General features: G+C 41.4%; 1 protein-coding gene across 4 annotated transcripts in view; it reads right to left on the bottom strand.

The window, feature by feature from the left end:
* Positions 1-881: 881 nt before the first annotated feature.
* rnf220a (ring finger protein 220a) overlaps positions 882-14,890 on the bottom strand; it is a 183,237-nt gene continuing 169,228 nt past the window's right edge. For 2 of the 4 annotated variants that reach the window (XM_016671787.1, XM_016671785.1), the window contains exons 13-16: positions 11,402-11,513; positions 8,457-8,651; positions 7,929-8,003; positions 882-2,644 (exon numbers count right to left, since the gene is read on the bottom strand). In XM_016671787.1, the coding sequence (XP_016527273.1) occupies positions 2,573-2,644; positions 7,929-8,003; positions 8,457-8,651; positions 11,402-11,513 (454 nt within the window). In that variant the 3' untranslated portion in view covers positions 882-2,572. The remainder of the gene's footprint in view (positions 2,645-7,928; positions 8,004-8,456; positions 8,652-11,401; positions 11,514-14,890) is intronic. The other 2 variants (XM_016671788.1, XM_007552616.2) reach the window with 1 other exon arrangement.

Genomic DNA, 14,890 nt, shown 5'->3' on the forward strand with positions numbered 1-14,890 from the left:
ATAGCCCAAGTCATGTTTGGCTGCCTTCGCCGTTTCTTCATTAGACCCCTCATTTATTCAGACGCATAGCTTAACCCTCACTGTGTTGCTCTTAACATAGATCTTCTTGTTCCTAATAAAAATATCTTTCAACCACCAGCTTTGTGTTCACCTGGGTCACGACTGAGCCAGTAAGACTTTATTTGTGTTTTTCACTCATTATTTGCCAAGGGCATGAAGGTTGGACCGGGAATTCAATTTGACCAACATTATAGCTTGTACTATTAAACAAGCCAACACCTAAAATAACATCCTCCCTTAACAAAAAACAAAGACATTTACTACACGAAACAAGGGAATCTGCAAAAAAAGGATGCCATTTGATATTTAGGTATTTAATCCATGTCAGTTGTATCTTACAAATGGGAAAGACGTGTACCATGTCCATGAACGTACAAGACAGAAATGGGAACTGACGCAAATCTCTTGTAGTTTATGGGGGGGGGGGGGCAAAGTCCGATGGACTTGTTCTAAAGTAATGGGGTGAATGGTAAAGTTGCAAATCTTGTTCAAAAGTATTTTCACCTACCACTGTCAAACTAACTGTAGACTTAGGTAAATCTAATGAAAAAGCTACATTTGAGGTGACAAAAAAGTAATTTTCTTCTTCTACAAGTTACCCAGAGTGTGGATTCCAAACATTTGGTTCTTAGGTAAGCAGGAAAGCTTTGAAGCTGTGGGACCCATTGACAACATCCAACACTGGATGGCATCTAAATGGCATCAAATGAGTTTAAAAGGATAGAAATTCTGGGCGCCTTTGCATGAAAGCCGTATCTGCCAGGGTCCCTCCCCCCCACAACTTTTCTTCACCACTCATCCTGTGTGAGGAAGTCCACTCATGATATTTGAGAAGTTTTATTTTTCTTTTTTTCCAATATTTCTTACAACAATACAGACATCACAGATTACATAGTTTTACAAACACAAAGCACACCACCATCTTGGCTGCTGATGCCGCTGCGGTAAAGGGAAAAGGGGAAAATGCTCTGGGTTGGTTGAGATTGCCAGTGTAGCGTTGGGCATCTTTCCTTTAAAGAGCCTTTACTCATTTGTTACTGCTTAAGAGAAAAAAAAGAAAAACCTGCCCTTTGGACTTGCTTCTTGGGACCTTTTTATGCAGCACAGGATTATGGGAATACTAGGAAAAAGAACTTTTGTTGGAGACAAGTAGGGGTAAAAAAAAAAAAGTGTCTGCTGACTATGATGTGATCATGGTGTTACCCCAACAGAAATGAAGAAGAAATGGTTGGCGAAAAGAAGAAGCTGTCCTAAAAAAAAAATGTTTCAGAGAACATTTGGGCTGCTCTGCATGGTTTCAGGAAGGCTTGGGCAATAGGAATCTCTCCACTCAATAAAACTAACATTTGTCCTGGCTTTATGTTCTGATCTAGTTTTCCAGGGTAACCTGCAGAAAAACTACACCACCTAAAATCTTGACAATCTAGTCTCGAGTAGTTTATTATTTTTATTATCTTCTTTTTATTCCTGTACATTCAAATAAAACTTCAACAGACCTTAAAATGATCTTTTTTTTTCTTTTCAAAAATACAGAAGGCTTTTTATTCCAGCCATTTTTTTCCCCCACACACACACATTATTCCCAAACCAACTTTTGGCTCAAAAACCCCCAAAACAAAAAAAAAAAAAGAAAAAAAAGGGATTTTAAATGTATGCTTCGGTGTGTGTCTTTTGCATGTACAAGTGTGTATGAGAACTCCATGTCATTTACACCCAACATTGTAAACTTACATAGAACTATATTACATGTGCTTGCACTGCTTTTTGGAAGGGGGGGCAAATTTTGGTTTACTTCACTAGAACACCACAAAAAAAAAAGAAAATGAAAAGAAAAGAAGAAATGGAGGACAGGGAGCGTCAAACTTCTTTTTCCGAAAGGTTCGGAGGGGTATTCTCAGTTTGGTTGAAAGCTCAATATTGATGGCTGGTCCAATTTTTTTTTATTTTATTTTCCAAACACTTAAGCAAAAGTTCTGTGAGGAAAGAGTTTGTTTTTTCAGAAAAAAAGACAAAAAACAAACAAAAATAAAAGATTAAAAAAATAAAGTAAAACAAAGAAGGTTTCTGTCAAGTCATCAACGATGATCCTGCTCTCCAAGCTGGAGTCACATTTTAAAGAAGCGCGGGAACGAGGAGTTCATCCCCAGCAGGGTGAAGCTACCAGGAGTCAGCAGGACTTTTTATTTTTAATGGGTGGGGTAAGGGCTCTCCACTGACAAAAGTCCTTCAGTGGAACCTATTTGTTAAACATCTGGGACTTCGGGTCACCATATTTTCTTTTCTTTCTGCAAATGGACGACCGGACAGTCAACGAGAGTGTCTATGCGTCACTTCTTCAACAGAGTGTCAGCCTCCCGAAAGAGCCAGTGGAGTCTCAAAGACTGCTGTCTTGTCTCTAAATGCTCTCGGAGGTTTGGGGGCGAACAGTCCACAGGAGAAAGCTAAGGGTGACAAATGGGGCAAACGGCAGAATCCATGGTGAAGGAAATGAAAGAGGCAGCTGTTGTGCTCTTTACAAGTAGACGCGCCTCAGGTCTCCAGGTGAGGTGATGGTATTGCACTGCGGGCACAGCTTCTTGTTCCCCTGTGGTGGGCAGACAGAGAAGAGTTAGCTTGGCTGCTAATGAGATTAAGCACCACTTTATGACGCTGTAAGGTGTTTGAGGTGAGGATGTTTGTTCACATAGCGATTTAATTCAAAAGGTTAAGAGGGATGCAACTCGTGTTTTTCTTTTTGTTTATTTGGATTTTCGTAATGTTCTGTGTCTCAGGAAGAACGTCCACAACATGAAAACTCAAAACAACTTCACCGTGCATCTAAATGTGATTGTAACTCTGTGTTTTCTTGACTCGTCTTTTTAGACTCTGACAGCGCCGTTACCAAATGAAACGCAAAATTGACTATTATCTGAAATGGAGGATTTGGACCAGACAGAGTAGCAGGTCAGTTCTGTCTGTCCTAATCCCAGGTCAGACGTTTCAGGAGGGACTTGATCATTTCCATTTTGAAGATTAATATCTTTTGTTGGGTCATTTTGTTTACTCATAATCCATTTTATTTATGGTTTTGGCTAAATGTGTTTTTTATTTGAGTCCTTTTTTTAAATTAGTTTTGGTTGTCGCGTTTTATTTTGGATATTTAAAATGTTAATAGTGTTCTTTACAAAGTTGAAGTTTTTTGTTTTCGTAGAGAGAGAAAATCTTCTTTGTTTTGCCGTTATCAATATATTACTTTAAAACGGTCTCAAAAGAAGAATATAATTTATCACAATAATTACTGTGACAATTTATCATCCAGCAAAATGTGTTATTGTGACAGGCCTATTCTTCTACTACACGTTTCCCCTTCCAGTCAACTTTCCATAAATATACTTAAATATGACACCTTGTCAGCTTCCTTACTAGAAACCTTTAATGTTTTATCCTCCTCATGCAGGATGTCAATGACTGTCTGCTGGACAACTATCAGGTCAGCAGTTTTCCCCATGATGGTGAGGGCGTAACATAAAATGTGTTTTAAAAGTCCTTTTTCTCGTTATGAGATATTGGAATTTTCTTATAAACTAATCTTTGGTTTTTCATCGTGAACAACGAAGTTAGCAAATAAATCTTTCAAATACATCACTTTCTGACCTGTGTTACTAAAACAAATGAACTTTTTAATGATATTCCAGCTCAATGAGATGGACCTGAAACCTTGTGTAAGTCAAAATAAATCACTCGGTTCAACAAAGCAACATATGTAGAGTCTCCGAGTTCTTAATTATGTCAAAGTTTACCAAGGCCTGGCAGAAGTACTAACATTTATGGCGACTCATTACCTCCTTCCTACAAATGTGGGGATAACTTAACCTTCTTACAGCAGTGCACCGTTTCCTCTCCTCGCTCTGCTTTGATAGCGCGCCATCTGCAGTAAAGCAGCAGGTGATAATACGCAACGCAGGGCAGAGAGCGCTCTTCGATTCGGAGTGGGTGGTCTCAAGGATTTTTTTCCTTCACCTCCCGTCTTTTCAGCTTCCCTTCCATCCTGTTTGTTCCGCGTTGGCTGGTAACGGCTAGCTGCAGGCGCCTTCTGTTTACTCGGTTTCGCCGCGCGGTGATTACAGGAGAAGCTGGGCATCGTCGTCTTCTTGAACAACGATACAGCGTTTGAGTCGAGCAACTCGCACAGCAGCAGCAGCGGTTTAAGGTTGTGCCACCATGCCTCATAACTGCTTCAGAATAAACAACAGCGGCGCGGTGTGAAAGGAGAAAATGAGTAACAGCTCGAGAGGAAATTGTGGATAAAACGGGAAAGGTCACGCCTCCAGCTTGGCGGCGCTTCAGATATTTAAAACAAAACACTAAATCTGTATTCATCAATGTGAAACGTTTATAATGTGATACATTTTTCAGCTGTTTTGCCCAGAAATGTACAAAAGAAAATTGCACATTTTGTACTTTAATAGTGTCAAGATTTTTTGGGGGAGATTTATTGCACAGACTGAATGTCACATCAGATGGGTTCGCAACAGAAGTGAGCAAACGGTGAAGACTAACGTTATCCAAACGACTGAAAACCAATTAATACTTTCCAACTACAGATGCAAGAAAAAAAAAAAAAAAGCTAGCTAGCTAGCAAGGATTTATTAGCAGCTAGTTAGCGGTAGCCGTGCCGGCCTCAAGTCGCAGAAAGGAATGAAGATGTCAAACGTTTGTTTGACAGAAAAGTCCCGCAAGAAAAATAATCAAAACAAAACATTAAATAATCCTGCCATGAAAATCGTAAGACTTGTGATTAACTTATTTAATACCAAATAGAAATTATTTTCTTTATTGTGAATTTCAGACATTCTAAGGCCTCAATCTTAAATCAGGCCTGCCACATCACAAAATTTATTAGACGATAAATTGTCCCAGAAGTTATTGCAATAAACGATACTGTCGTTTGAGACCAACTTCAAGGAATATAACAGTGACGGCATTATGATGGTACAACAACACAATCTCAAGGATTATTAATTCTAATGAACATTTAACACTGGAACTGGAAACATTTTAAATATCCAAAATAAATGAACAACAGAAACAACAAATAAGATGAATCATGAAGATAAACAAGATCGTCTTTCAAAAGAAGGTCTAGTTGAGACCAAAGCATCAAACTGAAGAACAATTTTGGTAGAACGAGAGAAAAAAAGAAAAACTATAAAACATGCACATGGAAATTATTATCATACGATTAATTGATTTATTATTACATAGATACATGAATTTAAGACTTTTTAAGGATGCGTGAATACCTTGTTTTATCTATTGAAACCTTTCTTAAGACTATGAAATATAATTTAAAATCAATAACAATGGGTGTATGTAAAGCTAGCCTGATTTTTTTTTTGTTGTTTTGCTATCACAACTCCACAGCACACAGCGTGATCCATTTCTGCCCCTAAATGGTTGACATGGTTACCTCTATGCATTAAAGTAGACGCTTATACTGGCACCCATCAAAACGAAAAGAGACAAAAGAATGTCCATCTGTTATATACATGTAAAAAAACCAAAAACAAAACCGTAACCTTCTATTGTTTCATTTGTTTTGCCACAATGCTGCTGGACAAAGTCTTTAAAGGACACTTTGGGTTGAAGGTAATCTGAAATGTGCTTTAAGGTCTGACAGATAAAGTCCTGCTAACATTCATGGCTCAAATGGGATGAAAATAAACAAGTTCAGGTACAAATATCAGGCCAACTTCTCAATAGATAATTTTAATTGATAATTTGAGCATACCATTTTTTTTTTCTGATTTGCACACCTATTAAAACTTACTACCCCTGTGTGGTGCGGTCGGTAAGCGCGTACGGGTGAGCTCCCGTCATGCTGCGCTCCAGCTGCCTTATTCATTACGACAGTAAGGAGCTGGGGGTTGGTGTTAACTAGATTCCTCGGCATTTACTTTGATCAGCTCGGCCCTCCCATTTTTACAGCCGTCTCCAGGCTATGAGTTTAATGCCGCATACATTAGCACGCACAGCAAATACAGGTACACAGAACACTTTTTCTCGAAAACTAAATTACAGTTTAGGTAATGAATAAAACATGCGCAGGCGGCGGCTTTCTTTGTACCCCGATGAAGTTCTCCATGAATCAGCATTGATTTTAAATTAAAGTCATGTTCCAAACAATCATTAACACGTATAAATGCCAAATAAAAGCTCATTAAAGGCAGACCGTAATATCCCACTGCGCTAAATCAGAGATGCTCCGACTGAGCCGGGACTGGATTTGATCCTCAGCGCCAGAGGAGCTGCTCCCTTCGCCGTTCACTTATCGCAGCTGCTGCGGTTCGATTTGAAACATTACAACAAGAGTTAGATGGATCTTATAGATGCTAAGTCAATTGGAAAACAATTTAATAAAAATTAAAAAAGAGGCAGTGAAGCCAGATGGTTGTGTGATCAGAGGTCATCACCATCAGATCAGGTTAGGTTTCGTGAACGCCAATGATTGGCCGAAGAGAGGTTCGATATGATCGCTTAGAAAACGCAGAGGCTTGTGGATCGACGAACAAGGATACATGTGCAGCACAGACAGAGTTGGTATTCAGTTTGACCAAGAAGTCAGATGGTGGACTTTGTTATTAAGCAGTTTCATCGTCAAAAGGTGATAATTTAGTCACCGCCGTCTTCAGATCTGGTTTCTGTGCTGCTGTTTTGAGACCTACATTGAAGTTTATTTGGAACATCTGTTTGATTTGGAAGGCTATCAGAATCAAATAACATTTTCTATGTGGAGTAGATAATTCACTCACGTCCTCGGTCATATTTGTGCAGTAGTGGGATTACTGGTAGAGGTTGAACCAACCAAATGAAAGGTTGAGGCTTTGTAGGGACTCTAGTGTCTTAAAACCATTCCAGTAAACATGTTACTTACAACAACTTCAACTCTTCTGGGAAGGTCGTCCACACATTGAGATGTGTTCTGTCACTACATCCCAATATACTCAGGACTGTTGGTATTCGCATAGATTAGGGACAACAACCACCTACAAATAGCTGAAATTGGCAAATATTTGAGACTTTAAATATTATATCTCCATATGCATTCCTTTGCATGGAGGAAACAGTCTTGGCGCTGCAGATGATCCTACATGTTGCACTGGCAATTTGTACTCTACATCCTGTACGAGTGCCCAGTAATCCTGTAGTCATGGTTTCCTTGAGATAAAAAAATAAAAAAAGCGTCACTTTTAATATGTCTGCGAGTTGAACAAGACTTGAGGGAAATACTGTGACAAAATGGGAACGGCAGAAGAGGAGACGGCAGTAAGCGGCTTATGTAAAGAGGAGGTAGTCTGGGAGAGAGGCACCAAATAGAGACTGTTCATTTTCCCCGACTTAAGGAACACTGTTTTCTTCTACTCTTTGTTACCACATTAGCACCGGCTAATTACACTCAACTGAATATATTAGACTAACTAATAACCAACAGAATAACAGGGGGGTGTGTGTGTGTGTGTGTGTGTGCGCACAGTCCCGCGGCACTGTGTATTAGATATCGGAGGTCTGAGTTCACTACTTTATTCCAACATCTTAACAAGCCTTTTGGGGACCATTCCATCTAAGCTCTTCCCCCACTGAGGCTAAAAGTGTTTGCACTGCCTGGATTGTGAGTGCAATATTAGAACAAGCCATTTGGGGAATATTTCATTTTAGTTTCTCCCTGTTGGGCACGAGAACAGAGAGAAAGTCACTGACTGTGAAATGAGGCTGCAATAATTGCATAAAATGAGGAGCTGCAGGAAAGAAGAGGATGTGAGTGAGAGTGTGTGTGTGTGTGTGTGTGTGTGTGTGTGTGTGTGTGTGTGTGTGTGTGTGGTAAGGCGTACCAGAGTCCTGAGCCAGCACTCTTCACAATGGACGTGCCAGCACTGGATGGACGTCAGAGGCATCGTGTACGAGTCCTGAAAAGGAGAAAGAAATCGAGAAATTTCAAAAGATTCACAAGTGACACAAGTTCCAGTCGCCAACATCCAACCAAACAGAACCCCGCAATGTTTCCTGACCAGTTCACGACATCGGACCGCTGTCCATGGAACAACACAGCCGGCGGGCGGGGGGGTTAAAAAACAAAAACCACTGAGCAAGGCAGCACAATGGGGTACGACTCAACGGTCAACCTTTGGGGTGGAACACACTCACTGACACGACATCGGGCAGGCAACGACTACAGATGGGAGGAGGGGCAGGTACGGGGAGGGCAGGGAGCGGGATGCAGGAGTGGGGGGAGGGGACAAAGCCGTGGAGAAGCACCGCTGTCTTTTCATCTCAGAGATAACATGGAGAGATGAGTTGGGATGAGTTGGTGAGGAAGAGGACGAAGAGGTGCGGGAGGTAGGAGGGAGGTAGCGCCTTACCCTCCGTAGGGGTTGTGGGAGGAGCCTCTTTATGCTGCTGCCGTAGCCCCCAATCACAAGGCCCCTGTACAGGCAGTACAGGCCGAGGGGGAGGGACTTAGGTTGCCTCTCTCCAACCTCGTTGGCCAGTGGCCGGGACCCCGACCACACCCCTATGCTCTTGATCTCTGCGCCTGGCTTGAGAGCAGGCTTTCTCTGCGGAAGGAGGGGAGGCGGGGAGGAAAGGTGGGGTGGGGGTTCGGGGAGAGGAGAGTGAGGGGCGAAAGGTGGCAGCTAATCAAGGAAGCTCAACTCATCGTGCTCACCGACACCAAAGTGCAAACAGACAGGCACGGGGACAAACACACAGACGGCCACACCGATTGACGCTAGAGGTTCCCCCCAATGACGGCCAGAGAGTCTGTGACGACATCGCAATCGGCTGAACTGCTTCAACTCAGGACTGAAGGTTCACGTCATACTGATGAATTGACTCAGAATTAAACCAGTTCCCTCAAGAAGGAAGTAACTTGGTTTGGCAGGTTTAATGTAAATTTAAAAAAAAAAAAAAGAAACATGACATTTATTCAAGAAACAGTGCCTTGGGAATCTGCCATTGTCGCCTTATGTTACCTACCAAAAACAAACTTCAATTTGTTGCTGGGATTTCTTGCGACAAACACCCAGGTTCTCTAAGATGATCCCCCATTGCATAGCTTCAAACATCAGTTCATGCTGATGAAGCATTCCCACAACATGATGGCGCCATTGTCGTGTTTCGTTGTGGAGATTGTGTGTTCAGGGTGGAGTGCAGCGTTACTTTAAGACATGGTGCTACGGTTGTAGTACAAAATGTTCAGCTATCATCTCATCTGTCCAGAGAACCTAATCCCACATGTTTGCTGTCCCATGCTGAGCTTCCAGCAAACTGTAAACTTGATTTCTTAAGGTTTTCTTAAAAGAATGTTGTGCTATTCTTCCAAAAGAAATGGACAGATTAATGAACTGCGTGGCTGTAACATATTCTCACACCTGAGGTGATGACATCTGTAGCGCTTGCTTTACTTAACACTTTTCTTCCCTACCCTTTAAATTTAGGCAGAAAGTCATGTCTTGGTAGGTTAGGTTGTAAAACCTAAACCTGCTTGAAACTTAAGAGTTAAGGAGCTGGCAAGAAACAAATTCGGCTTTTCTCCTTCCTCAGGACAACTGTGGAGAAATTTATGTTGGTCTATCTAATAAAATCACAATAAAATTAAGCAAAGTTTGTGGTTGTAATGTGACAAAATATGAAAGCTTTACTGCATAATTAATTGTGCAACTGCATTGTTTTAGCTCCTATTAAACAACTACCAGTCTAGCAATAGGTTTGTGCTTAGAAATATTCTCAAGAATCACAAAATTTCCAAAAATGGCCAGTAGGTGGCAGTAGGAATTCACTGCAGATGCTGTGCTGAAGCACTAAGCTGCTTAGAGGTAGGTAGAAGAAAGTGCCAACATGGTGGCAGCAGGAATAAATGTGTTTTAATAAAATTACGAGACAATGACGTAAACGTTCTAATTCATAAAGTAAATTATTACGATGGAATATGTATAAATGTTGCTCATAGGATCCTGATCACTGAGACGACTTCGTAGGTTATTTTTCTCTGTCATTATTTTTATGCATCGGCTTCGAGGCTTTCGGTGGAAACCTCCGCCTCCTTCAAAAACCCGCCCCATCCCCGGCAACAAGTGAGACTAATCTGATGACTTTTAGATCAGACAATGTGACAGGACAGGACAGAGACAACCTAAAGACAGACAGACATAGACAGATTAGATGGAGGAGTGTGGACACATATTTGCGTTTCTCTGCGGGGCCCCTGGAGTGTGACAGAGATAAGGGACAGTGACAGATGAGTGGCGAGGAGCCACGTGTCCATGGGGCAGTGAGTGATCGATCGCTGTGCCTTGCCCTCCGTGTCACCTCAGGCACTAAGCGACCTTTAGGAAGCGCAGGCGTTGGTAATTACCCGTTTTACACACACGTGCGCGCGCGGACACACACAGGGACAGAATGCCAATGCCGAACTGTCCACAAGCTTGAAGGATGACAGGATGGGTACTTGACATAAAGTGGGGAGAACAAACACCGATCACGGGATGCAACTTCGGATGAAAGGTGTTTGATCAAACACGAATATTGTCCCCTACTTCTGATAATACTGATTGATGAATTTCCATTAAAAACAGCTAAACAGAGAACCTTAGTGCTGACTCGGCTGCCATCATGCACTGCTAACGTACAATGGGAACAATTTCACTCTCGTCTTTTGGGTTTAAGCTATCAGGTAAATTGTTGACTAGAACATGACTATCACGCAGACAGTTGCATCAACTCGCGGGGCCATGCGAGGGCTAAACCCACAAAATATACGTAAAAACACCAAAAAAAAAGTCAAAGGTAAAGATGGATGTTACTCGTAGCATGCAAATGGGGAAGAACAAGCAAGCCGCAGGCAGGCTCCAAGATAATGTGGAGTCTGTGGAGTTCTTCAAGAGCAACATGGAAAATGATCAGAGAAAATAGCCTTCGATAAAACAAAAAACCTGAAGATTTTACCTCAAATTCTTAATAGGATTTCCTCCGTTTTGAAGAACTGAATGAATTGATATTAAAACTTTCAAAGTGTCTTGCATAAAGTATTCACACCCCCTGGCCTTATTGACATACAGTTAATAAAAATGAACAAATTTAGCTCTGGACTTTGAGTGGACTGTTGTCGTGGATATGTGCAGCTCCTCCAGAGTAACCTCATCTAGTTAATTCTCTCCAATAATAAAAAGCATGCGTTGAAACATTGAAACTCGTCTTATGTTTTGTGGTAAAATGTGATAAAAGTACAGGGAGTGTTGATACTTTTGCAAGGCGCTGCGGCTGAGGCGCAGCCTAGTGGACAGCCTTCAGAGGAAGATTTGCTCACCATGCAGATGAGACACTTGTACCGGTCTCCCCGAAGGATCTGCTTCTCCAACTCTCGGATTCGGGCCTTCAGAGCCTCCATAGTGGTAGCTGTTGATTCTTCCTCTGTCACCCTATGGCACAATTGGAAAAATAAATAAGAGTAGGTACTCGAGTATTATGCAAATTAGTTCCCGTGTCACTTTATGATCCTGCCTCTCTATTTCTGGACCTTCACATCCATACTCTCACTCCTCTTGTTGTCCTTTACTCTGTCCATTTTCTCTGTCTTCCTGCCCGTGAGCAGCCCTCTGACTAATGTGCATCACCATACCAGAAAATGTGCATTTAACACTGCTCAGCAGCATATGAAGCAGCCATAACCGAATCAATACCGACCGCAAACGTTGATGATAATTCGGCACAGCGCGTCGCGGGCACACGAGCCGGCTGATGTTTATTACAGCCGTCCGTTTGCTCGCCCGCCGAGATGCAGTGGCGGTGTTTGTGTGTTACGAGGAGTGTGTGTGTTTATGGTGATGTGGTCATTCTGCAGCCTGATAGCTTTGCTGATCTATGGTATTGATCTGATGGGGGGAAGGACAAGCAGAGAGAAGGAAGGGACAGTAAACGCAAGCAGTAAGTAGCTGTGTGTGTTTGTGATGTGGAGGGGGTGCAAGATGTGGCTACATTTCCAACAAACGCAGCAAAGACGAGAGGAAAGTGAAAGACTTTCTCATTTGTCTGTTTAAGTTTAAAACCAAATATCTTTAGCTAATTTAAGCTTTAATATATCAGAACTAAATAGTTGATATTTTAGTCAGAGGAAGTCCTGGAATGACCGGTTTTCTCCAGATGCATGAGCATAGAATAATGTAACGCTTCCCCTCCCTCACCTGTTTCTCTACACAGCTGATCAGCTGACTAAATAAAAAAATCTACTACTTCTTTTTCCTCACACTTACAGATAAAATAAACCTGGCTGCTCAGAAATGTTTCAGTCGTACTTTGGGAACTTTAGAAGAACCATTCTTAGCTCTAATTAGCTGATTTAAAAATAGTGCTGTCAGCCTACTAACCTGCTGGAAAGCTGTTTTATATAAAAGCAACTGGCTCCGGTTATTCACTTTTTTGACATACGCAAACGGCTGTATATTTTTTCAAGCTGACCACACCGTGAGAATCACCAGCCACCTAAAAGGTATTTCAACAAAATACGTTTAAAGTACATGAACATTTCATCAATGAGGTGCCACCAAAAACCGCAGTTAACTTGAGCTTACTGGGGTTATGACTAAAACGTGTAGGATCATTTGTTGCAGCCATGTTGTTTTTAGTTGACTGTCAAATACAACAAGCCATCTAATAGAATAAGAAGCATTTCTTCATGAACATTATCCACTAGTACCTATCTGACTCTGCTATGAGGGTTTCCCACTAGTAACAGTTCTGTGGTACCGACCCCTTCTTCGCTGAGGTTCCTTAACGCGCCACGTTGGAATGAAAATGGGTCGTCAAAATACTGCACCTCTTCAGCGTATTCCGTCTCACTGTCCACAGCCTTTCCTGGCTTTATTCTAGCTTTCATATCCTCCATTGTTGTGTTGTGTTTGTGTCTCATGAAGATCACGTCATGCCACTTTTTAGACACCCGATTACACGAACACCCAACCCAGCTAGGTGCTAGTAGAAAAGGGCCTTAATGAGTTGCAAACCCCGTCATATTAATAGCTAGGACTCACTCCGCCAGACCAACTCATGCTGACGTTGCCAATAAACATCGATTTGGGAGACTGAATTCACTTGGTTTAAGTTTTTTGTATCGAGAGATCTTGTTACATGACTTGTCTTAAAGCTCAAAGATACTGAGTTTACACCTTTTTGCCAATGTATGGAATTGACCAAGAATGGTTGACTACTCTGGGTTCTTCCTGATGAGTTTCCAGCAGGATGCGGAGGTCTTTGACGGTTGAACTGCTTCCAGTCAGCGGGATCAGCAGCAAGTCTTTTCCTAAACATGTGTGAAGAGCAGACCTGCGCCTCCCTGTAAAGCCATCATGATCATCATCATCATCATCATCATCATCATCCCATGTCTATAAAGGCCCAGTCTGACGTGCCACCACCGTGCCCTATAAACTGACTTACCCTCTCCTCTTATTAGTGCTGAGCTTGTAAAAAGCCATTTAGCCTTGATTAGCCCGCCAGCTTATAAAAGAGCCGCAGACCCTGGACAAAGCTGGACTGTAACCATCCTTTAACGGTTCTATTAAGTCCGTCTGTGGCTCCGTCACCCACCGAACTCTGTTGAAGGATATTTATGACGCTTATGAAAAAGATTTGGACAAAAAGTTGCTCATTTCCTCCTGACATTGATCACTTTTTCAGCACGCCGCTTTTTTAATCTTCCGTTATAAATATTTATTCAGCACACAAACGAAACAAATTGCTTTATGTTCCACCAGTGTAATAACATTAATCTTTTGGCCAGAATGTGAGCGTCTAAACGAAAGCAGACAAAGACATAAAATCAGAGGACTTTGCAAATAGAAGAAGTTTGGAAGAAAATAATACGACTTAATCAGGCCAAGCAAGAAGAAAAAGAAAAAAAAACTGAAGGCTTAGGGGTAACCTCTCGCATGTGAAAATCCTTAAATCCTTTGTGTATTTCACTGACCTAAACCAGTTCAAGACTGTTGAGACTTTTAGCCAAAGTAGAAAAACTCATATCCCTGTTGGACACGGGTTGAGCAATCACAATCTGGATTAACCTGAAACGTAACAGAAGCCCTTCAACAGAGACGAATCAGAAGTGGTATGAATGGCTCTTCTTTTCATAGGACTGCAGGGTCTGTTGGAAAAGGTGTCCATGTGGAGACCAGTAATATTTAAGCTTCTTTATCCTGATAAGGCTTTAAATGGAAAGGCCTGCCTTTATGTATCATGACTTTTAGATCTTCAAGCGCATTCATGTGCTGTTGAGGGTATAAAACGATAGATTGTTTTTGTCACTTGGGACAAAACCTCATTTTTTAAAAATTGATGAGTAGAAAATCTTGTAATTCTGATCTCAGTTTAAACAGCATACAGAGCATAAATTACCAGGATGCATAAAAAAGTTATTTTATATGAATATACACATAACCAGCTTTTTTTTCAGCTTTGTTTGCAGCAGATCAAACTGTTTCAAACTTTTGAATTATTGTTCTGGCTGTGGATACGAGTAAGTTAGTTTAGGAAAGTAGCTACTTTCTTGTACCAATTTCATGACGTTCCTTGGACGTTGAGACTCTTAAGAAATTTCTCAGTATGTCTGTTCGTTGGAAAAAGTTGAAAAAAGATTTGAACATCTGTGAACATCAATTTGTAAAAGTTATACTGCAGATTCTCGATTGCAGTTAAACTTTAGGCTTTTACACCACATTGAGCTGAACCACAACTTTACATGGCTTCAGAAAAAATGTTTACGTGGTGTTGATCTGGTTAGACAAAAACGTCCATAAAATTTGTG

The sequence above is a fragment of the Poecilia formosa genome, unplaced genomic scaffold, assembly GCF_000485575.1.
Source record: "Poecilia formosa unplaced genomic scaffold, Poecilia_formosa-5.1.2 Scaffold51, whole genome shotgun sequence".
Taxonomy (NCBI): Eukaryota; Metazoa; Chordata; class Actinopteri; order Cyprinodontiformes; family Poeciliidae; genus Poecilia; species Poecilia formosa.